This window comes from Armigeres subalbatus, chromosome 1, assembly GCF_024139115.2.
Source record: "Armigeres subalbatus isolate Guangzhou_Male chromosome 1, GZ_Asu_2, whole genome shotgun sequence".
NCBI classification, from domain to species: domain Eukaryota; kingdom Metazoa; phylum Arthropoda; class Insecta; order Diptera; family Culicidae; genus Armigeres; species Armigeres subalbatus.
The window spans coordinates 219,417,106-219,442,368 of NC_085139.1; the positions used below are offsets into that span (position 1 = coordinate 219,417,106).

Below are 25,263 nucleotides of genomic sequence, written 5' to 3' on the forward strand. Positions count from 1 at the left end.
AGATGCACACCGAAAAAAGCTTATAAATCAATATCGATAATCCGTGAACGTGAATTTTAAAATAAATGTAAGAAACGGCTCAGCGAAATCGATTTCTAGTGGTTTTTACTCGCGTGAAAGAAAAAAATATTTTGTATAAATTAGCGTAAACCGTTCATCTTTCTTAAATCTTTCACATCCTGTGTATGTGCAAATCGAGTTTTCATAATATTGTAATTATTGTTCATTTTGGGTGGCCAATACCCGGAAAATAGGAAATTAAACTTATAACTCCCAAAATCCGCGTAAAGAAAGCACAAAAAGCGAGCTCAGCGTTTAATTAACTGTATTATTTACAAATATTTAGCTCCATTAGTGATGCATTCATCACCTTCAAAATTATATTCCATTCGATTCGTTTGTGACACATATTGTGTCGCATAGAAAAATGTCACGGTAGCTCATGACTTTTTTTTCTGTCATGCTACATTAATTTGTGTTACATGACCGTCACACATGCAACACGTGACCATCAACAGATTTACAGTTCAAGACAGTACATTTTAATCCACTGCTTTTTATACAGAATCTCTAAAGATTTCCTTCAAAATCCTGGGCAACTTTAATGAATCTTCAAAGAAAATTCTTCTAAATTTCCAATGGAATTTTTTTTCGTTTTCTAAAAGAAATTCTTAGACATTTTCAGCAGTTTTTTTAATTTCCAAAAGAAATTATTCGGAATATGCCAAAATATTTCCGATGGAAATTCCTAAGATTTTCCAGTAGAAAATCGAAAAAAGTTCATCTGAAATACCAATAATGAATTTCCCGACGAAATTCCGATGTTTTTACAAGTGGAAATAACGAAAAAATTGTACTTTTGTAGTACTTGTAAAGGTTGTACTTTTGAAGCATTTCCAGTAGGAATTCCTTAAAAAATAAAATCAAAATTTTAAAGATTTTCTGATGTGAAAATTCCTTAAAATTTCTAAATCATTTCCTGTGCATCTTTGCATGGTAAAGATTTAAAGCAATGTTTAGCTGAACCTACAAAGAAATCAAAATGACTTCTGAAGAAGAATGAATTCCCGATGATATTTTGGAAAATTTATGGTGCAAATTAAAAACATTAACCTTGAGAATTCTAAAGATTTATTCTTTGAAAATCCAAAGAATTGTTTGAAGATAATCCATAGACTCTTCCGTGGAAAATCTAAATAATGCCTCGAATAAAAAAAATACTTGGAAAATTAAAAAAAAAAGTACATTCAAAGTTAATTGCCTATATGCCGGGTATGAAGCCATCCGGAGTGGAAATTAATTACTATGTCTGAAACTTGATTATGCATATTGTGTCGCCAGCACTAAATTGAACTTCGGAAGTCGGGACTTCCGACTTCCGACCTTTCTTCCGAACTTTTTGTGTCACTTGTTTGACGGATAACTTTTTGTTTATGGATTTGTAAACAGAGTTGCAAATTCTTCACTTGTTGTTCCACTTTTTGTAAATTATAGTGCTGTTTATGTAACGAGCAGTTATGAGCAATATAATTATTCAAACGGTACGACATCAACACGCGGCTCCAAGTACCGTTTACCATGCGCTCTATGGCTATTACTTCCTGGGAATTCCCAGGAAGGAGCTCTCCAGGATTTACGGGAAGTCAACATCCACCATAGGCTATTGGATTCTTAAATATGAGGAAAACGGAGTTTTCAAACGAAAACAGCGACTTCAGGTATACAAAAAATTTAGCGCTAGCATGAGGGAATGGCTGGTCGATCTTTACCGTCGTGAACCTGTACTGCTGCTCGAGGAAGCAAGGGACCGGTTTCAAAAACATTTTTATGTCACAATAAGCGTCTCATCTGTATGCATTATACTGCATGGTGCAGGAATGACATGGAAATGTATTGAACGAAGAGCAATACAAATTCGGGAGGACAGAAATAACCCGGTTTGTTCGTGATATGTTGGCCATTCCATGGGATCTCAGCAATCTTGTTTTTCTGGACGAAGTTAGTTTTGGTAACCGTGAAATGTTGCGTAAGAAAGGTTACGGGATAGTTGGGAAGAAAATTCTGTACCGAGGGGAGTTTTGCAGAAAACCTCGAGTATCGTTTTTATGCTTCCTTGGTGTAGGGGGAATGGCAGACAGTTTCTGGACGGAGGGTACTTTTAACCGGAGAAAGTTTTTCGAATGCTGTAGAAAGTTTGCTCTCAACAACAAAGAAGTTCGGAAGTATCCAGGATTACTGTCAGTCTGGATCCTAGACGGGGCAAGGATCCACTGTGATGTTAATATTATACGATATCTTCGATCTATTGGGATAATCCCTATCTTTCTGCCACCATATTGTCCATTCTTTAACCCAATTGAGATAATCTTTGGATTGATCAAACGAAATTTGAAAATAGCACATCTTGAAGGAGCTCCTATTCTGGCAGATATTTGTGATGCTATGAATCGATTCAAAGTCTATCCATGTGCAAAGATCTTTGAGCATTATGGTTACTTTCCCGGTGGTACATTTCTGCCAGAGAAAGGTCTTCAGCAAGATGTTAAGAACATTGGTTTGAATATTACAACCCGATAATAAACGATGGGTTCTCCTTCAAGCAATCTATATACATAAAAATGAATTTCTGTCTGTCTGAACCTTATAGACTCCGAAACTACTGAACCGATCGGCGTGAAAATTTATATTCAGAGGTTTTTGGGGTCGGGGAAGGTTCTTAAGATGGTTCGAGACCCCTCCCTCCTTTAGAAAGGGGGGCTCCCATACAAATGAAACCGAAATTTCTGCATAACTCGAGAACTAATCAATTTTAGGCGAAACGAAGTTCGTCGGGTCTGCTAGTATAAAATAAAAAGAATATATAAAATACAGGAAGTCGCATTTTATTTCACATTCTTTAATTCGAAAGAACGACTTTTAAAAACAACATTATAAACATTCGTTATAAAGATTTTGTGATTTTAAACCACGGAATGAAGATTGAATTTACTGGTGATCAAGGTCTTCGCAATCAGCTACACTGCCCGCTAGGTGTTGGCTCAGTTCCATTTCATCTGGACGAACAGCCTGCTCCATGGAAGTGAACAGTTCGGTGCCAACTAACCCTCGATGCTCCAAGTTCTCAACCATCGATATTGCTCCATCCAGCGCTTTCCTGCACTCGATCAATGTTCGTTTCACATTTCCCATTTCTCGCAACCAGCCACTGTTATTATGTTGTGCAACAATTAATCCCTTATGAACTGCCTCCAACCTACTCGGCTCGGATGTGGGAACCCATCGGAAGTACTTCGATAGCTGCATTGGGAGCGTGGAGGAGTGTTTCATTTCGTCCTGCTTGTGCGCCGGTGACGAATGAATGAAATTTGCCCAAAGCAGCCATGAGCTGTAATGGCCCTCAAGGTGTATGTGTTTGCTTTTTAGTTCGTCCGCTAAAGCTGCATCATCTCTGACGGAGTGTGCACCAGCACGATCAGCATGTTGAGGGGAAAGCAACTTACGCAATATTGCTTGATGTTGAGCATTGGTTTGCACATTCGTGGACCAAACGTACACATATATTCTCACAGGTTTGTCCTTCCAACCCCTCAAAATTCTGGCAGTAATGGCATCAATTGAGTAAAACTTTTTTTTGGTAGTGTCTTGCAGTGTAATAAAATCGTTGGCATCGTTCACCGTAGGATGAGCGTTTTCCGACCATCTGGGGGTTTCGTCGTCGAATAGCACCTGTCGTTCAATTTTTGCCAAAGCTATGTCCCACATACAGTCGATGATTTCAGTGGCGGTGTCCCCATGCACAACCATCCTGGTCCATTCCTTGGGACGCAGTTGGCTCTTGTAGAACCGTTGAAAAAAGATTCCCGTAAATGAAAATACGTCGTCGCTTGTTGCGGATCGGCTTCCCCGACGTTATCAGCTTCACCCTCTTCGACGGTGTCGGGGTTGATGAGTTCTTCATAATCGGTATATGAAAATTCATCTTGATTCTCGTCTTGAACCCTGAAATAAATTCAACTTTAAGTTTAACCCCACTTTGCAAGAAAAACCACTATACTTACTGCATAGTTCCTTTGATTTTTATGCAAAAATAAACTTTGGGTACGAACACTTGTTGTTGTTTTTGAAAATGAATCTTGTTTGTTTTGATCAGTACAGTGTTGCGAGAATGAATTATTTTACTGGAAATTTGCATCGGAAGTCAACAAGGTTGCCAGTGTACCAGCGACCCGTTGCCAATTTTTATTTAAATCCACAATATGTACAACATGTGATAGATTTAGTTCGGAAAAGGTATTGGAGGGTAACCGCCCCTTCGGTGGGGTTTGATCGGTGGGATCAAACCCCACCGAAGGGGCGGTTACCCTCCAATACCTTTTCCGAACTAAATCTATCACATGTTGTACATATGCATAATCAAGTTTCAGACATAGTAATTAAAAAAAATGTGTAGAATTCACAATGAGCGTAAACAAGTATTCCGAAAAAATTTCATTTCAAACTTCAATTTCAAATTTTTTTCAAATTTGAAAAAATCCAAAAACAAAAAATCAACAGAAAAAGTTGTTGCTGTTTAATATCTTTCGGAAATTCAGAAGATTTTTTCTTGAAAAATTTAAAAGTCTTCTTCTCTTCTACGGCTCCATATTCCAACCGAAAGTTGGTCTGCTTTTCAACTTAGTATATTCTATTAGAATTTCCTCAGTAGCAAAATTTCCAAGCAAAATTTTTCAGAGAGAATTGTTCAAAAATCATTCTGAATGTCAGAATTTTATCAGGATTATATGAATTAAGTCAAAGTTTTTACATGAAATTTCTTTACTGGATTTTTACTGATTATCCACAAGAAATTCTTTTGAAAGTTTTTTTCTTGGATTATTGTAAAAACATGAACATTTTTCAAAATTGTAGCTGCGTACGCTGATGCAAAAGTGTCGGCGGCGTGATGCCAAAAACCATCCGCGGCGGAATTTTTTAAAAATATTTTTTCATTTTTCCTTTCCAATTTTTTTTGTGGGAGTTGAGACTGAATCGCAACCTGGTTTTTCGTTAATTTTTTTTATCGGAAAAGGATCTAAGGCGTTACGACTGACGCTGCGTTACCGGTTTTTCTCGATGTACACCTACGTCTTTTCAACGCTGAGTTGAAAAGACGCTACGTGGGCATCGGCCCTAAGATGCGCTTTGCGTTTATTAATTAAATCATTAAATTTTAATGATTTGTATTTTTTTTCACCGCTATTGTTATTCACCAAAAGTTTTTCGTGTAAAAAAACCACGTGGTTCGAGAGCAACACCCCCCTCCCCCCATGTGGCTTATCGTGGTCATTTTCCAAACCCCCCCTCCCCCCATATATGACCACGTGGTTTCTGGACGGCCCACTACTCGGTAGGCACCAAACCGATGTGCTTTTCTGTATCGGCACCAAACCGCACTGCAAACGATGAACGCGATGTGCTTCAGTAAAGGTGTGGGCCAAAGTCCTGTAAGTCTGTATTAGTCGGAAAAATAATGTAAACATTGCCATTCACAGGGGGCGGGCGGAGTGAAACTTCACGTCTGTTATAAAAATTGTACTGAGTATGCCAGACGTGACGTCACATTCGGTCACCTTCGGCAACCCAGAGACTTTCTCTCTCAAAAGAGAGAATTTTCGTTGAACAAATACTACTTTAGGTTTTGGCCCAAACCTGTAGTAAAGCACATCGCGATGAGGGCTTTGCCTACCTATACATCGCCGATTGCGGTTAAAGCGGATGACCTACACACAGGGAATCAATATTCGAGCAACGCCTAACGACATACCCGATACCCTTTGTCATCAACAGAGTTTGTTACTGACAAACGCACCTTGTAACAAGCCTTTGTCAGAAACTGAACATAATATGACAAGAATCATTTGCCTTGCATGCTATGATATTTCCGAGAATACGACGCTTTTTTGTAATCACAGTTAGATTCTCGAATATTTCCATGAAAGCAGAAACTACGATAGCATAAAACCGAAATTTGCTGTAGAGGAAATGCAAAATAACGAAATGAAAAGCTAGCAACAAAATTGGTTGTTTTTTGTTGCGGACAAAAATTTTCGGATCTTTGTCATTATTATCTCCGACAAAAACAAAGCTGTCGTTGGTTCGCTTTTGTGGCTTGTTTCGTATGTGCATCGAAGAATAATTAATACCCTGCCTTCACATACAAAATAATGCGTGTATGATAGAGATGGGCGCTCCGCTCAGGAGCTGTTTACATTCGCTTCCTTACATTGAGCTGATGAACCATGGATCTTTTTTAAAGAACCCCAGCTCAGCAGCTCACTTTAAATTGATGAAATCATTGTCAAACACGCGCCTAGAAAAACTCCCTCGAGCGTACGCACTCGTACGCGTACGCACGCGCGCTGTTGTATTTTGTACAACACAATCGAAAATACCACGCTCGCAGTACACAACACAAGCGAGCTTGTATGAGCATTCCAGTCCAGTACTGCGCACGTGCTGATCGTTTATTATTTGCACCTCAAGCACCCGCAAGCCAAGCGACAGCACCATCTAGCAAAGCAACAGAAATCATTTCTGCTGCAGACAGGAATAAGAAACACACAAGCAAAAATAATCTATCTTGCCATCTATTTCTAAACCCATACCCACATACTCGGCGCTACGAACGACACACAAAGGATACCTAGTTGTGCGGTGGCGAACAAACCGTACCAAGCAAAAGATCCGAAGATCCGAACCTCTCTCAGTTCCGCTCATGTCGTCGTCCAGCTCGGAATTGCTGGTGACATGGAAGCGAGAGCTGTGCTATCAGCTCAGATCCGTGCGACACGGATCTCGATTCGGATCGGTCGCGACCGATTCTGGGGAACCGTGTGGTTCAAACGAACCGAACTGGGAGCTGTGTCTTGCGCGGAGCGGATCTTTTGCTTGCGACGGGTTTTCTCGCCAGCATACTGCTACATGTGCTCTCTGTTTGTTTGTAGCTGCACCGTGCTTTGTATTTTTTACTCTCTTGTTTTTAGTTCTCTCGCATTTCGGGAACTAAAATAGATGAATGGGCTCGCTTGTATGAAAATACGCATGGCTAGAAGCGCGCGCAAACAAGGCATTGATTCACTACACCCAGTATGAAGAGAAAACTTATGACACGTGATTTGGTGAATATACATATCAGAGACTAGGGTCTGAATTATTCAAATTAACGATTTGAGAAACGTTGACAACAAAATGTAACTTAGAATTATGATTAGAAAATAATTTTGAATTAGTTTTTGTATAGAAATAAATAAACTCCTAGACTTCAAAACTAGATGGTCAGAAAAAGCGTAATGAATGTTATTAGTTTGAAATTGTCGGTTTTACAATACAAATTATTGCTTCACTATAGCACAACATTTTAAAAATTTCAAAGTGAGGTAAATAGATGAATGATGAATGAATGAATAAATAAATGAATGACATAAATTTTTAAAATTTTTGAACAATAATTAAAATTAAAATAATAATATTAACAATTATTTTTTAATATATGTAGCATTAAAGAACTGAAGAGCTGATCTAAGGAGCTGACTCTTTTCAATGAGCTGAACGGATCAGATCCGCTCACTGCAATGAACTGTTTTGCCCATCTCTAGTGTATGATGCATGGCAAACCGTTCTCTGCTGATAGTGCACGTGTTGGACAACATGTGGCGGTGCGTCGTCGTTTCGGTATCGTGGAATAAAATATGACGCGCCCCCATCGTAGCATTTCGGTTGCCTCATATCACATGTCGCCTGTAGAAATTCCTTGCATATTTTACGATTATGTATTTATACTCAATCGTTAAATGATGTGTACTAAACATATGACAAATGCACATAATCCAAGTATTTGTATAAGAATGACAAGAAATTTTAGAGAGAGTTTAAATGTTAGGGACAAAATTGCTACCTGTGCAGTGCACAGGTTGCACATGCGGACGCGACGCCTCTGAGTGATACTCATGTTTTACTTTTGAGATCCTTTTCTAGAATGCTATCAGAAATCAAGAAGGGGAGTGGTTCCTGATTCCAGTCTTAAACAAAAATAACAAAAGCATGAGGATTACTACTCCTGGCCACGGCCATCTTCACCGTAACTAGAGAAAGGAAGGAAGTGTTGATGTGGTACTTGCTTCACAAGAGGCCACCGACTTAGCGACACCCTCATAAGTACAATGGAGTTGGATAATTAAGAAGGTATTCGTTGGGTCAGGATTTGCCTGAAATTGGCAATGTAACCGTGGTAGATCTTACCCCGTAACACACCACGTAAAGGTGTCTACCCAGCGTCACGAGTAACTTAGGAAACAGGTTATTTCAGGACAATAACCTCGGATACATCATTATATGCTTCCGTTGTGTTGCAAGCCATTTTTTAGTTACAAAACATATTGGTAGTGACAGACATGAATTTACCTGTGGGACTCGCTTACCCCCTCAAATGGGGCACGTGGGACCTATGCTGCTTTATACTGTCGAGTAAAAGATATTTTAGTTACTAGATAAAGATTGTCGCTACTGTTCCCTTTGTTCTGCTGTCCGAAACATGTGTGGTACATACCTGTCAAATCGTATGGATTTTCCTTCTTTGACATTTAGCTCCCCTATCCTCGCCAGCAAAAGATGTTCCGGACAGCGACGACAGCGACAATCTTTATCTAGTAACTAAAATATCTTTTGTCGAGTCTATTTATTTATTATCTTCATCTTCAGTGTTAACTGTACAGACTGGTTTAAAACTTATATGCTAACTTAAAATTTGCCTTAATCTAGTTTTGAATATCGTTCTGCTACAATTAAAATCGAACCAATCAATGTCGTTGAGGAGGTTGAAGCAACGTTCCAGCGGGTGGTTTTGCCCAAACATTGTGGAGTGTCGGACAGACTGGAAGAGCTGACGTTGGCGGGAGCGACGGGCTGGGACATGAAAGTTAACTTGCTGCAAGAGCTCAGGGCAGTCCACGTGGTTGTTTATAATGTCGTCGTTGTCGAAGGGTTTCGAGTCGAATCAGTTGGCGTTGCTTTTCGTGGTGCGGTAACCTCAAAGGATTATTCTACGTCAATCGCCTGAGGGCAAAACGAACAAAACTGCGTTGGACCCTTTCGATTCGCGTCATCTGGATTTCGTGATAGGGTGCCCACACCTGCACAGCATATTCGAGTATGCTTCGCACGAGGCAGCAATACAGGCTTTTCAGGGTGTAAACGTCATCAAAATCAGCAGCGTTCCGGCGCATGAAGCCTAGTACGGCGAATACGAGTCGTACTATTGCAGATCATGGATGTAGGTTCATTGCTTGTCAGACATTTGTTTTGACAAGAAAGGGATTACAATGTTAGCAGATATAAAAACAAGACAACTGTTTAATTAGCTATTGCCTGGATTTCTATTAGCTTACTTTTTTAATACTAAATGTGTCAGATGGAAAGGATAAGCAAATCTTGGTTCACTTTTCGAATGAATGTTTCTCCACGTTTCTCTGTTAGAACACAAATTATTACATATATTAGAACTTCGGAACGTCTTTATTCAGGCGATGCGCAGTGTTGTAAATTTGTAATAGAACAAAATGGCCAATTATTTCTTAAGCACTTCATTTATCTGAAAATCTGTAAACCTGATGCGAAGTTTGAAAATAAAACCTGTTGATCCATTGTAGAACAAATAGATTATTTGTAGAATTACTACAATAAGAGATCGGCGAAGACGCCATCTTGTTTACAATCGAACCGTCAAAAGCGGTTCCAATTCGACTTTACATTTTGCATCCATAAGAAGCAAGCAAAAAGTTCAAGTGCTGCCAGTCATATTTTCACGATTTCATGCATTTTCATACGTTGCCATTTCAACAGTTTTTCACTCCGCCGGTCTCTGGTTATAGGGTTGCTAATTATTTGCACTGTGAACGGAAAATTTCGCATAGTTATAACCATTGCTCTTTTTATGCGGGAAATAATTTTCAGATAGTAAAATACACATTTGGAAATCAACTGTACAGTACTTCTTAACAACGAAACCAACGATATTAACTGCATTTGAGTCAGATCCACATGGTACCGTGACCTGCCCTAATTCCGCGCATTGCCTAATACCGTGGATTTTATCCAAATTGATGAATATAGAGGTACTGTCTGTCATACACATCACATTATTTGGTGAAATGCACAAATATATATCAGAAAATGTTAGCAAATTATTATTGTGGGTATTTGTGACGTAAATTAGGCGCTAAAAAATAAATGGGAAAATGTATGGCTCGACCAGTCAAAATTTTCATCCGCTTAGCAAAACGCTTAAAATTATGGTTATATTTCTAAGTCTTGTAACCTAATTTTTTAATGATATTTACTTCCAATATCTCATTGAGCCCATTTTTACAGCTATAAAATATGAGCTGGATACTGGAATGGTATTTAATATTCTTGTTTTTGCATTTTTATTGATCAAAACCATTGTCGCGGTATTAGGCCATCTTCTTTGCCAGTAGTGCCTAATACCGTGACTAGGCTATACCGTGAAGTTGATACTCAGAAAAATAAAACAAAACCCTCACATTGGATACATAGACCACTAGACAGTATCATATAGGTATTGAAACATTCATGTTAGATATCTACGGCATTTTATGCGTAGGATTACTAGGGGAGCATCATTCAGATGAATTACACATTGCGATATGTATTATTCCAGTACATACTTCCCCAAAGAGAAACTTCTGTTGGAAGACTTGAAGATGATATAGGGGGAATGACGGCTTTGGCAGGTTTTGTTCTATTATTGGCAGGGGGTTTTTTATGACTGACTAGGCTCAAATTTGGCCTAAACATTCTTCGCATATCAAAGAATATTGTGGCCAAATTTCATAAAATTTGGTCGACAAAAACCCCCCTGCCAATAATAGAACAAAACCTGCCAAAGCCGTCTTTCCCCCTACATCTAATGAACATACAAATGGTCTTTATTGTGTCATTCAGCACATGCGAATACGATATCATTTATGCGATATTTACCACAGACAATAGACATCAATATTTTTCCTGTACAGTTTCCATTAGAAATGTAGGTAGAGTATTTTTCATCTGAATACAAATCCTCCCATTGTCTTCAAATCTACTTAGACACTCGATTGGATATCACCTATCTAAAAGCTAAATTAATGTGAAGTAAATTATTTGAAAAATTAATAAACGCTTTTAAATCGTCAATATTGAGAAGTTGCTAACTTCCCAAGGAAATGATTATTTTTCCAGTATCTGTGTAAAACAGTAATTTTTTTATGACGTTTTTTAGTGTGACCTAAAAATTTAATTGAAATTTGTACATGATTCGATTACTTACATATTTTATTGTAAATGTGGTCTTAAGTTCATCATTTGAGCTTGTTTAATAGGGCACGGTATTAGGCAATTTTCTGCGCGGTATTTGGAATCTTCTTCGAAATGTACGCGGTATTAGGCATATTCATAAGTCAAATGTCGAACACTATTTTCTTCATTTTTTTATGAGTTGAAGTACAAAACATATTTTTCCCTTCAAATGTATTTAATATTTATTAAAGCGACATAGTTTTCAAGGGTGATTGTTACAAATTGAATTTTTTATAGCGAATTTATTGTGGACCCGTCCTTAACCCCACGGTAATAGGGCATGTCACGGTATATGAGTGTCGAAGCTATTTTTCACTAGACAACAATCTAAAAACAGGAAAAATGGCTCTATCGAAAATGTTATTCAAATATGCCCCGTGTATGTTAAAACTCAAGGGCAAGTAAAAATTCCAGATTTTGGCTTTAATCAAAACTTTGAAATCGTTTTCGGATATCACACAATTATTTAATTGTTCAAAATATTCACTTTCCACACAGACAAACAGATATAACACTTGACAAATTTCCATCGTTCATTGATTTACTGGTCAATTCAAATAATCATTGGTTGGCCAATCAATCACACGTGGCGTGCGCATCGGATTTGCTCCAGTTTGACGTTTGCACATTACCGCCATCTGGTTCGTGGTTTGCCCGATTAACTAAAATCAATAAAACCGTCTAAGACGAATTAAGTACTGTCCATTTAACCCTTAAAGGCGCAAGGCGACTTTTTTAGAAATCGTCGGAAATATTTTTAACGTAAACAACCATGGAAATTATTAACATTAAACGTATTTTCGGTTTGTTGTTTTAAAACAACATTGCGCATTTAAGGGTTAATTCCACCAGTTAATTTTCGTTATCTTTGCATCTTTGTGAAATGTATCTGCAAAGATAACGAAAATTAACTGGTGGAATTAAATGGACAGTACTTAATTCGTCTTAGACGGTTTAATACATTCCACTAAAAGAGCATAATATATTTTTCCTAAAATCAATTACCCGTAATGCTGGGTAGATACCTCTACGTGGTGTGTTACGGGGTAAGATCTACCACGGTTATCCAACTCCGTGGTACTTATGAGGGTGTCGCTAAGTCGGTGGCCTCTCGTTAAGTAAGTACTACATCAACACTTCCTTCCTCTCCCTAGTTACGGTGAAGATGGGCGTGGCCAGGAGTAGTAATCCTCATGCTTTTGTTATTTTTGTTTAAGACTGGAATCAAGGACCACTCCCCTTCTTGATTTCTGATAGCATTCTAGATAAGGATCTCAAAAGTAAAACATGAGTATCACTAGTGTCCAATCTACGAATTACACCGTAACAATGCTAATGCTAATTAATATATTTTTCCTAAAATCAATAGATGTCGTTAGTGTTTAAACGACGATGAATTTGATGAGTGAATGTTCAATGTGTTATGTCTGTTTGTCTGTGCTTTCCACATCAATGATGAATTTAGAAACGACAAGGGTATTCATTTATGGTTTGAACTAGTGAAAAGCCTATCATGGTTTGAACCATTTTGAAATCAGTCGAAATTACCATCTTATTGGCAGGAAATGAGCCTGAAACAATATGAATGGCACATTTAGGTATACTGGAAGTGATGAAGTTCATTTAAACTTTCGTGTATATTAGAGTGGGGCGTCATGGTCATTTTTTCAAATCAATGGTTTTTCGAAGCCATTCTGGGTCCTGAACAACTGTGCAGAATTTGGGACCGATTGGTTGCTTCCTCGCTTTCCGCATTGCGTTTGAAGTTTGTATGGAAATTAGTATGGGAGAACGTATATTTTTGCATTTCTACTACTAGAGGTTTCAGTTCATCTTAAACCAAGTGGCACATTACGTTAAAGGATGGATAACCCAAAGGATGCCGAAAAACTTTGCTAAAGAAGGCACGTTGCTGGAACGTCCACGAAAAAAGTTATAACGCTTCGAAGATTGAGTGTTCAAACCATATGCAAAAAATCATTTATTCTGCCAGCACTGCCGAACTACGTGGAGCAATAATTTAACTGAGTCAGAAAAATATATTAAGCTCGTTTAGTGGAATGTATTAAACCGTCTAAGACGAATTAAGTACTGTCCATTTAATTCCACCAGTTAATTTTCGTTATCTTTGCAGATACGTATTTCGACCACAACTGTGTGGTCGTCTTCAGTGTCTTGTACTTGACTCGACTTGAAGAAAACAATCGCAACTTACACTATTTATACTACGCTAGGTACCTAATCTAATCTTATTTGCCTACTTTATTTACCTATACCGTGCACGCACCCAACTTTGCGCAGCTCCTAACTTTGCGCATTTTGCGGTTATTTTTGTAATAGAATGCGTTTAAATTGAATTTCGAAATATAATTATAACTTGTCAGCACAATATACATGTTATCATAACAGTGCATGCATTTTTTCGCTGTTAAATGACACATTTTTCATTTTAATAGCCTAAACTTGTACTGAAAACAGTGAAAATGACCAAAATGGCGTGTTCTTAGCACGAATGACAAGTGACGGTCTACCCGAAAAACTGTATTTTTTGTAAATTATTACATTCGCTGACAACTGATTACACATGGACCCAATAATTATAATATTGTTGAAGCCATCTCATGAGAATTTGGTTTGTTATTTACATTTTTCGTTAAAAAATATGATGCGCAATGTTAGGAACAATTTTTCGATACAGTGTACCTAAATTTGCGCACAACTCGTATTTCTTCGATATTTTCAACATTTATGATATACCTCGTCGGAATAGGGTTTACGCAAAAAGAACTTTTGTTAGCTGTGGCCAATGTAGGGTATGATGGGGCAAGATGGGTCGCCTAAGGCGAACCTTGAATATCACAAGGCAGAAACATTTTAATTCAACTTTTCAACATGGATCTATAAAAATAGGTCATAATCTGTAATCCAAGGGTATGAAGTAACAAAACTCCACTTTTTATTCCATTTCAAGTCATTAAAGTAGAAGTCTATTTTTCTGTCAATCAAAAATGGTGGGGTAAGATGGGTCAAACAGCAGGGCAAGATGGGTCACCTTTAAATACTGCAATTAATATTGTTTTTATTTCCAATATTGAATTACACACAGATAGATAGCTTTATTGCCAATGATTATATTGAATAAAAAATAATTTTTAAGCCTTGGATGAAGAAATGGCTCTACATTTAAAAATGTCTGCAAATTCTTATGAAAACAAACCGTCTAAGTATTGCTTTCTTAAAAACAAAAAATAGACATTTTCAATAAACAAATTAACATCATTATGTCAAAAGTAACCTTCAAATGATTAAACCAGCAATGGAAAATATGTTTTGAATACGAACTATGCCCTTCAGTATGTGCTGACCCATCTTGCCCCATTTGTAAGTTCATGTTAGAATGTCTAATTTTCGATCAAATTTATTTATTTCAACGCAGTTAGTATAACATCACCTACATTACTCATAATACGTTCACTAAGTTACTAAAAATGTTTAAATTTTACATTGCTCGACGAGATTACATGTTTTATAGAAAGTGTGTCTCGCATAAGAAACAATGCTGCAAAATATTTTACCTTACCATACCCTACCAAAATTTTATCATCAAATCGAGTGATAATAAAGTAGAACCAAATTATTCCTCCTACAAAGTCATAATCTCCACATTAAAATGTACACGATGCTCAAAAACGGCCCTGACCCATCTTACCCCGTGACCCATCTTGCCCCGCCTAACCCTACATAGATGAGGCTGTACATACACCAACAGACGTGAAAACATACTAAGTATGTCGAATCATAAGAAAATAATGCCGGGCATCCTCATATTCTCAAATATGCTCAAATATGCCTACAAATGGAATGAACATGAATTGTAATAGTAGTATTAGCTGAAAAAATAAAATTTGGATGAAAAATTGTATGATAGGCGCTTGCTTCGTGTTAGAAAGTTTCCAAGTTATGTGCGCAAAGTTAGGCATATAATGAGGGATCTGCTTTGAGATTCAATTTACTATTTATTTCGAATTTTTTGTACCAAATTTAGTTCTCAAACAATAATATGATAATAATACTACAGCATGGAAACTATTTCAGGCGGATAGCAACTTTTTGTAAGTTGTACGAGTTGATAAAGTTTTGAATTTCCTTAACTGCGCAAAGTATGGTGCGTGCACGGTACAGTAAATTACTTTATTGTATTGCTAACGTATTCAGTCACGTGATTGATGATAAATTGAAGCCGCTAGGAGCAAAAATGTAAAAAAGTACATTTTCCCATACTAATCTCCATGTAAATTTAAAACGCGATGCGGCATGCGAGGTCGCAACCAATTGAGCCCATATTTTGCACAGTTGATTGGGGTCCCAAAACGATTCAGAAAAACCTTGATCTCACTTGATCGGACGAAGTTTGCGTTTTCCCATACAACTGCGCCCCACTCTAGTGTATATTGTTTAAGTAGAAAAATTGAGCGATTTAAAAACGTCCTAAATTTGCGTTAAAATCTCCCACCGTGGCACAATTTCATGACACAGGAGTGAGATCAATATATCAAAAGAAAGCCATTTTCATCTGTAATCGATTGACATCATCGTACAATTGAGAAACAGTTTTAAATAGTTGAAATACCAACATTAATACAAGTTTAAAACTGATCATGGTTTGAACTAAAATGGTCAGGGAATCAGTTTTTCTTCGATGCGCATACGAAACAAGCGACAAAAGAAAACCAACGACAAGGCTTTGTTTTTGTCGGAGAAAATAATGACAAAGATCCGAAAAATTTTGTCCACGACAAAAAAGAAGACAATTTTGTTGCTAACTTTTCATTCCGTTATTTTGCAATCTCTCTAGAGCAAATTTCGGTTTTATGCTATCGTAGTTTCTACTTTCATGGAAATATTCGAGAATCTAACGCCGATTACAAAAAATAGCCTCGTATTCTCGGAAATATCAGAGCATGCAAGGCAAATGATTCTTGTCATATTATGTTCAGGTTCTGACAAAGGCTTGTTGCAAGGTCAGGGAATCAATGTTCAAGCAACGCCTAACAATATACCCTTTGTCGTCAACTGTGTTTGTTACTGACAAACGCACCTAGCGACAAACCTTTATCAGAACCCGAACACAATATGACAAGAATCATTTGCCTTGCATGCTCTGATAATTCCGAGAATATGATGCTAATATTGTAATCATTGTTGGATTCTCGAATATTTCCATAAAAGCAGAAACTATGATAGCATAAAACCGAAATTTTCTCTCGAAATAACGCAAAATAACGGGATGAAAAGTTAGCAACAAGATTGTCTTTTTTGTTGCTGACAAAAATTTTCGGATCTTTGTCATTATTATCTCCGACAAAAACAAAGCTTTGTCGTCGGTTCTCTTTTGTCGCTTGTTTCGCAAGCGTATTTCAAAAAAATTGATTCCCTGTGCAAGGTGCGTTTGTCAGTAACGAACTCTGTTGATGACAAAGGGTATAATTGTTAGGCATTGCTCGAATATTGATTCCCTGATCGTGGTTTGAACTTGTAAATGCAGTCGTGTTCTACTGCTGTCCGCTAGGAGCGCTGCATGCGCCTAGCTGGATTATTTTGTTCACATTTCCAAAGTGAAAAACCCAGATTAATCCACCTAGCAGTGATGATGCCTTTCTCATGCATTATAAAATATATTGAAAAAATCACTTTAAAAAGGTCAAAAAAGCTCTTTGGGTGAATAGATCACATTTTTTCGATCATTTTTAATATTTTTGCCTTGCCACCATTCAAAAACAATTGTTTTTTCCAAGGGGGACCTGTGGGAAAAAACAATGATTTTTCAATAATTCCGAAAAGCAATGATCGGGCCCATTTTCAATAGCAAACAATTCCCTGTCGAATTCCTTGTTGCGAGTAAATCGGATAATTCTAAGTTCTAAAACGTGTGTCTACAAAATTTGTACACATACACATACATACACAAAAAAAACAGACGTCACCTCAGTTTGTCGAGCTGAGTAGATCGGTATATAACACTATGGGTCTCCGGGCCTTCTATCAAAAGTTCTTTTTTGGAGCAATCATCTAGCCTTTCGGTAAAACTTTGTTGTACGAGAAAGTAAAAAATGCATATGTTACAAATATGCTATCGTGAGTAAATAGTACAATAATTAGCGCAGCGGCACGTTTTAAAAAATACATTATAAAATACAATATGGATTAACTGTCCAGACAGCGCGTCTACAATTGTTTTAGGGCCGATTCCCACGTAGTCACCAATGTAATATTAAAGTTCAATAAAACTAGTTGTATGTCATACATTGATTTTGCATGCCTTTGTGTAATAATTGTACAAGTACATTTGTGAAAATTAACAACACAATTCACATAAATATCAATGGAAAAAAGCCGCATAATATGGAAATAATGAGGTGTATGAAAACGAACGTTATGTTCAAATCACCCAAATGCCCAAACTACACCATCATTCCACCCAAACCACCCAACCCAATAAGCAGTTAACCTCAATGACACGCCTCTTCTTTCCTTCCAAAGCAGGAAAAAATGGCAGCAAACGTAACGAGCGCACGAGAAAGCATGTACGAATGCGATTTTATTTCCAACGATGAAATTTTTACAACTGTGTTGATGCGTGCGGAGAAAGTCATCGGCTTCGGTCTCTATAGCGCGTGTGTTAGTTTTCGTGTTCCACATTTGAAGCTTTGGAAAGCTTTGCTTGAGAGGTTAGCATCATCAATAAAGCACGAAAAAAGCAACACAAACTTTAATGCTGTCAGTATACACGGTGCGAAATTTATTCATTGAATGTGAAAATGCTACACACTTAATTTGTTTTACTCAATATTGTGCGGTTACTTGCTGAGTTTTTTTACTTTATTAAACTGTTTTTTAATCTACAGATTATATTCAACACCATACTTGCTAAATGGACACGGTCGGTTAAAGTGGCTGGTTTCTCAAAATTGCACGCGGCGAACCTTTCATGAAAGGTACCGCCGCGCTTTCTGCACCCCGTTTACTTGATTCTTATGGATGAATAGCATTGCGGTGTATCGTTTGTCGCGGCCGTACCTCTCGACAGTCATTCGCCGCGTGAAGTTTTGTGCAAGTACCCATTTGGGAACATTACAAACGCCGCGCAGTGTATCATATCCAGAAAATCTGACAATAAAGTGTTCGTGAAAGTAGTCGTTAGATTATTCGCTGTTGGTTTGAGCGAGACAGAGTATATGACAAAAAATCAACCAGGTTTTGGTTCGAAATGAACGTTTGTCAGCAATGGAATAATCCATCTAGATTTTCTACTAGATGGCTTTTTGCTGTACTATAAATCTCGCATAACTTTTCAAAAGGACCTAAGTAAATTTGTTTTCATGAAATAATTTGAGTACTGCAATCAATAGAACAACATGAAAGCTTGATTGCACTATTCAAATTAATTCATGAAAAAATATTATTTAGGTGCTTTTGAAAAGTTAAGGAGAATTCATGAAAAAATGTTACTTAGGTCCTTTTGAAAAGTTATGCGAGAAATGTAATAGAAATGCATGAAGCCAAATAGGACTTTTGGGAACTTGCAAGTGTTCTTATTGTTAAGTTGACTTTTGTCAATTTATTGGTCAATACTTAAAAGGTGCTGTAAAAAGAAAAGTGCATACTTAGGTTTTCCAAATCTGATGCAGACTATCTTTTGAAAAGGGTCAAACTTGTTTTTACTGATTTTTCAAATGGATATAATCGATAAACGACGCTTCCTACAAAAAGTGTTGTATGGGTGACTGTCGCAAAATCATTCAAACTTTCTAATAAAACTTTTGAAAAACTCTAAATAGAACCCTACACTAAAAAATCAATTTCAAAAAATAAAAGTCAATTTGCAAAAAAACGCTCTTTTGATTTGGAAGAAATTTTGTCTCAAGATAGGTGATTATATTCCCTACCAACCGTCCATACATCGCAAGCCGGCCACTTTTAAGGGAAAAAGTTTTTCTAACAAAAACTTTTTCTTGACGGAATTGATTTTTCAGTGTCTTTAAGGGTGGATTTAACATATGTATACATATATACTCATATTAAGTATTCCTGTACAGTAAGGCAGAGTACAATGTTTTGGTCGTAACTGGTCGCAACTAAAGAAGCTAATAATGGAATATAATATTTTTTGAAGATATAAACCCCTTTTTAATATTACTCTTAATTTAAAACAAACTATATTTAGTGACTAAATTAGACAATGTATCATAAAAATAGATTTGCTTGGGGTTCTATAACGATGGCTTTCATTGGTTTGGTTTCAGATGAAAATACACTGAAAATAATTCCGACAAGAAAAAGTTTTTGTTAGAAAAACATTTTTTCCTTAAGAGTGCCCAGCTTGCGATGTATGGACGGTTGGTAGGGAACATAATCACCTTTCTTGAGACAAAATTTCATTTAAATAAAAAAAAACATTTTTTCGCAAATCGACTTTAAAATTTTTAAACTGATTTTTTTCAGTGTAGGGCTCAATTTGGATTGTTTCCGATATTTTCACTAGAAATTTTGACTGATTTTGCGATGGTCACCCATACAACACTTTTTGTGGGATGCGTCGTTTTTCTATTATATCCATTTGAAAATATTAGCAAAACAAATTTCAGCTCTTTTCAAAGGATAGTCTAGATTAAATTTGGAAAAACATTTTTGTTTTCATTTCGGATCATCTGGTGATTTTTCATTTCTCATTTTTCATTTCTTACTTCTTACTTTTCACTCCTCACTTCGCACTTCTCACGTCTCACTTTTCACTTCTCACTGCTCACATCGGCCCATAAGGGGAAAGAAATGGCAGAAATGACGCTTAACTTAACTAAGAACATATGTCACCTTTTTTTCATGAATTAATTTGTGTACCGCAATCAAAAGTTGGTCTGCTGATCGCAATATTAAAATTCATTAATGAAAATATGTTTCTTAGGTCATTTTGAAAAAATAAACTAGAATTTTCAGTGTATACATGAAATCTTAAAATAGGTACTTTTTAACTCATTAATGGGTTTCTATGTTTCTTTGTGAAGTTTTTGTTTCTTCCGTGTAAGCTGTGTATTCTATGCTGTCAGTGTGCCGGCTTCGAATAAATTGTGTCTTGGGAGAACATAACCTAGAAAATCGATAGCTTATTTGTTACGAAATAATGATGTCTCATAACTCTTTGAATATTTACTATTTTTTGAGCCGTGCCATCATTATGAAATTCAATAGCGAACAAGAAGAAAACATTCCCCATCGAATGCAACTTGTTGTAGCAAAATCGATTCAGGTTTAGTACTAGAAAAATTGTCTAATGTTTCAATGTGCACACACATACGCACACACACACACACGGACACACACACGGACAGACAGACATTTGCTCAGTTTGTCGAGCTGAATCGAATGGTATATAATACTATGGGTCTACAAGCGCTCTATAAAAAGTACGTTTTGGGAGTGAAATGAAAGCCTTTCAGGTACAACTTTGTTGTACGAGAAAGGCAAAACTCATATATTTTGTATCGATAATTTAGACGATTTCCACATGTTTCGAGTTACCAATCTAATGCAAGAAGATGAATACTAAAACAAATTTGCTTTTCTATAGGTCTATATTTCATCTTCATGCATGTAATTCGTCTTATATTCAGGAGCTACTGCTAAGTTATGCAAATGTTAAGTTTTTTTCAATGAAACTAAGCATAAATATGTGAACCCAGGGTGTTTTTTGAAAGATAATGAACTAAGCTTTCATATAAACAAGAGTTCGCAGTTGTAACTTGTCTCTATAATGAAATAAATAAATTTTGTTTTAACAGCTCATCTGATACCTGCCATTTGGTTCAAACCATGATTGGAAACCCTATTCTGTTAGAAATCCGTTGAAATAAAATAAAAGTAATTGCTTTTCTCGATAATTTAAAGCTATGATTAAGCAATACCATTAGTATGGTGCCGCAAATGGTTTTGATTCCATATATTTTTGTGTCAGATGAATTCGTTGATAGTTCTGTTTCATTTTTCTAGAACATTGTTACCTTTAAAAACGTTTACCGATTAGTCGGCAGCCATACTGCCGTGAATCGCATATCTGTCCCATCTTTGTTGGGTTTCCTATTCATATGGGACAAATATGCGATTCACGGCAGCATAGTACACACTTACCCCGTATTTTCACTTGCCCCGGGGTACCTTACATACAGTCACTCTCAAAATTGAGCGTACAGTATGGATTAGTTGGAAAGGAAATCAAATGGTTGGCTCGGGGTCTGTTCAAATATTACGTAACGCAGTAGGGGGGGGGGGGGGGGTTGTTTGATTTTTGTTACGATTTGTTACACAAAATATGGGGGGTGGGTGTCCTTCGAAATATTGTTACGTAACAAATTAATTGCATAGAAAAAAATAATAAAAATGTTAAAAAATGTATATTTTCTTTAAAGTAGAATAAAATATACAATGCATATAATAATTTATTGTAACGTGTTTTAAATCCTACCAAAAATCTTTTTTTTTTCCAAAATCAATTTGTTACGCGTTACGCATAGGGGTGGGGGTAGTTCGGAAAATTGTTACAGATTGTTACGAGGGGGTGGGGGGTTCTCAAAAATGACGTTTTTCGCGTTACGTAATATTTGAACAGACCCTCGGTTGTTTTCAATGCATTTCAATATTCAACCCTTCCTTCAATGTATGCGTACATAAAATTGTTGAAATTCTTTCTCTAAAGTTTATTTATTTGAAAATAATCTCAAAATATGTCTATTAGATGTGACAAAATTGAGCGCACAGCGATTTTTTTTTCTATAAAATTTCTTATTAGTGCTGTCCAATGAGCAGCTCGAAGTTGTTCCCGTCCTGCTCGTTCTTTTTTGTCAACAAATGGGCATGAGCAGGACAGGGAGAAACTTCGAGCTACTTCAAGCTCTCATTGGACAGCATTATTATAAACAAGAATAATGTATTTTAATATTGTTTTTTCATGATTATATTTATAATAATAAACATCCGCTACTTAAACATTCAATGTTTTGAAATTAAACCATGTTTTGGTCCAAATGGCGAACAAGTAAGAACATTGTTATTTAACAATTCATTGCTGCTGGGCAAAATAGATGCTTTAATTTGTATGTTTAACCGGCATCGTATCTTATATATCAGTGGTCCCCAGCATGCTTACTATCAAGGGCCGCATAGCAATTTTGAACTATTGAAGCGGGCCGCAGTACATTTGCAACATTTGTTTTTATTTCACGTAGAATTTTAAAGCTTAATCAAAATTATTTTCAATACATATCTATTTCACATTTGAATAAAATTTGTTGCGATGAATCTTCTTCAAATAACATATTTGTAAGCACATTTTATTCTACAGGTTTTATTGCTGTAACTGACTTTCAGCCGATACTAACAGATACTTTTGGGGTAGCGGACTTGACACGAGAAACATCTTTTAGAAACAACATGTTTTCAGCATACATAGTTTGCAGAACACATATTACGCTATTTTTCCAAATGATCATAATGTCGTCCGATTCTAAGATTTCTAGTTGATTATTGTTGTATATATGTATGTAGTTAGCCACCATCCTAGCTGGAGTCGTGCTCTGCATGCGGTTACACTAAACAATATGTTCAAATTTCAATATTATTTTAAATTCAACAAACTGCTGTATGAAGGGCTAAAAATGGGGGTGATGGAACTGTAAGCAGAAATTTGCAATACTTGTCAAGCTTTCCACGGCATGGTTTATTTTTTCTAGAAGGGCGCGTCAACTGGTTAACAACTGTTGGAGATAAAAGTGATAGACGCGAACGACTAATACTTCCCTTCATTGTGCTTTTGAGTTGATTATTGTTCACTACAAAACAGTAACGATTCTTGATTATGGATCGACTGTAAGTTTTAATTATGTTTATTGAACGGCTACTCAGTCTTACACTTTTTACAATAAGTTATTAATTTACCCGACGTTTTGACACGTGGATTGTGTCTTTTCAAGGGGAAAAAATAATATTTTCTCTTTGAAAAAAACATCATTCCCGTGTCAAAACGTCGGGTAAATAACAAACTCGTTGTAAAAATTATAAAACTACGTAGCCGTTCAATAAATATAAGTATCGATTCCATAACCTCGGTTCAAGGACTTTAAATATGCTAAATTTGTGCGAGTAAATGTAAGGAATAAAGTGATTTTAATAAGCTTTGATTTACCTCTGATCATTTGATTTCCTATTTGGGCAGTCAAAATATTGAAATCTACTAATTATGTGTAATTGAATAAAGATTTCGAGACTCTACTGATCGTAACTTGGACTGTCAAATAACGTCAAACATGTTTTCGGAGACAGTTGGTTGTCGTTGGAGGACAGCCAGTTGAGTCACATCATGGATACTGCTACTGCCAAGGAAATGTGGGATAAACTTAAAAGTAATCACGAGCGTGGATCTTTGTCTAACAAAATTCATGTTTTGCGGAAACTTTGCTCAATGCGCCTGAATGAGAGTGGAAACATGTCTAATCATTTGGTGGAGGCTTCGGAGTTAGTGCATCGCTTGGCTAGAATGGGAGAGGCGTTGAAGGAGCATCTGGTTGTTGCGATTCTGTTGTCCAGCCTTCCGGAATCGTACAACCCGCTTGTTACTGCTTTAGAAGGCCCGAAGAAGACTTGAAGTTGGACTACGTCAAAGGGAAACTACTGGATGAATGGCGAAGGAAGGATGAAAGTCGGGTGGATGAAAGCGAAAAGGCTATGAAATCTTCTGTGCGGATAGCTGACCGGAGGAAATTGAGAATATGTTACCATTGTAATCAGGAAGGTCATATCCAGTGGTATTGCCCTGTTTTGCATAGGAACAAAGAAGGTGGAGCAAAAGAGCGAGGCAATGGCGTGACGATGAACTCTGCAGTGTACCAGAATTCAGGTAGCGGAAGTAGCAGCCGTGGAGTGTGTTTCACGACAACAACTGAAAGGAAAATAGTTCGCAACGAAAAGATGGGTCATCGATACAGGTTGTACGGAGCATATGACGAATTCAGCAGAAAGTCTGATGAGCAGAACACTGGGGAAAGAGAATATACTGTTAGCAGACGGAAAAACAGTTATGGCAACGGCTAATGGTCGTGGGAGAATTATAGGTCGTGGAATGAGAGGAGAATTCGTCGAAATCAAGCTGGAGGAGTTGCTGTATGTCCCTGGGTTATCCGGATGTGTGTTGTCGGTTAGCCGGATGACTGACGAAGGCTATAGTGTAGTTTTTGGACCTGATGATTGTCGGATCATGGATGGTAGTAACGTGATTGCTGTGGGGGAAAAAGGAGGTTTGTACTACCTAAAACAATAGAATTTGATTAGCTCCGAGATAGGAGGAGTAGAAAAATGAGAGGCACAGATAATACATAAGAGTGGTGGCTTCACTAAGGAGGAGTGTTGAAATAAGGTAGTGACAGCCCCCTGGTAAAGACGACAATGACACAGTAGTGTAAACTTTATTGAATGTGGGTAGCGTTAAACGTGTGTGTAATTGAAACTGACAAATCATAAGTGATGATATATATTTGTAATGTATTTGTTTATGTTTACATTCAGTCCGTACTAGTCCGTAAATATAGAGAGTCCGTTGTGAAAACTATTTGTTGGTTTGGCTATTCTTTCTTCTGCAATCACGCGATTCCGGGAAAGATATTGTCCGGTCGATCTGAAGCGAACCGTGTCTGCTGCGCCTGAGGAATTTAACAAGGTGAACTTGTCACACTAATAAAATTCCACACATTTTTATTGGCAAAAATCTAAAGAAATTTACAAATAAATTTTATGTGTGCGTTAATAACCACCCCCGCTATAGGAGAATCC

General features: G+C 36.9%; 2 protein-coding genes and 1 pseudogene across 3 annotated transcripts in view; 2 read left to right on the plus strand and 1 right to left on the minus strand.

The window, feature by feature from the left end:
• The window catches only part of LOC134205779 (speckle-type POZ protein-like), a 135,781-nt gene that overhangs the window by 88,761 nt on the left and 21,757 nt on the right, over nt 1-25,263 (plus strand). The window lies entirely within an intron of this gene.
• Nucleotides 1,518-2,577, plus strand: LOC134207005 (uncharacterized; annotated as a pseudogene).
• LOC134207006 (uncharacterized) lies at nt 2,975-4,063 on the minus strand. Its single transcript, XM_062682746.1, has 2 exons — nt 4,059-4,063; nt 2,975-3,898 (listed from the first exon to the last, which is right to left on the minus strand). Exons 1-2 carry the CDS (start codon nt 4,061-4,063, stop codon nt 2,986-2,988), a joined length of 918 nt encoding a protein of 305 aa, XP_062538730.1. The 3' UTR covers nt 2,975-2,985.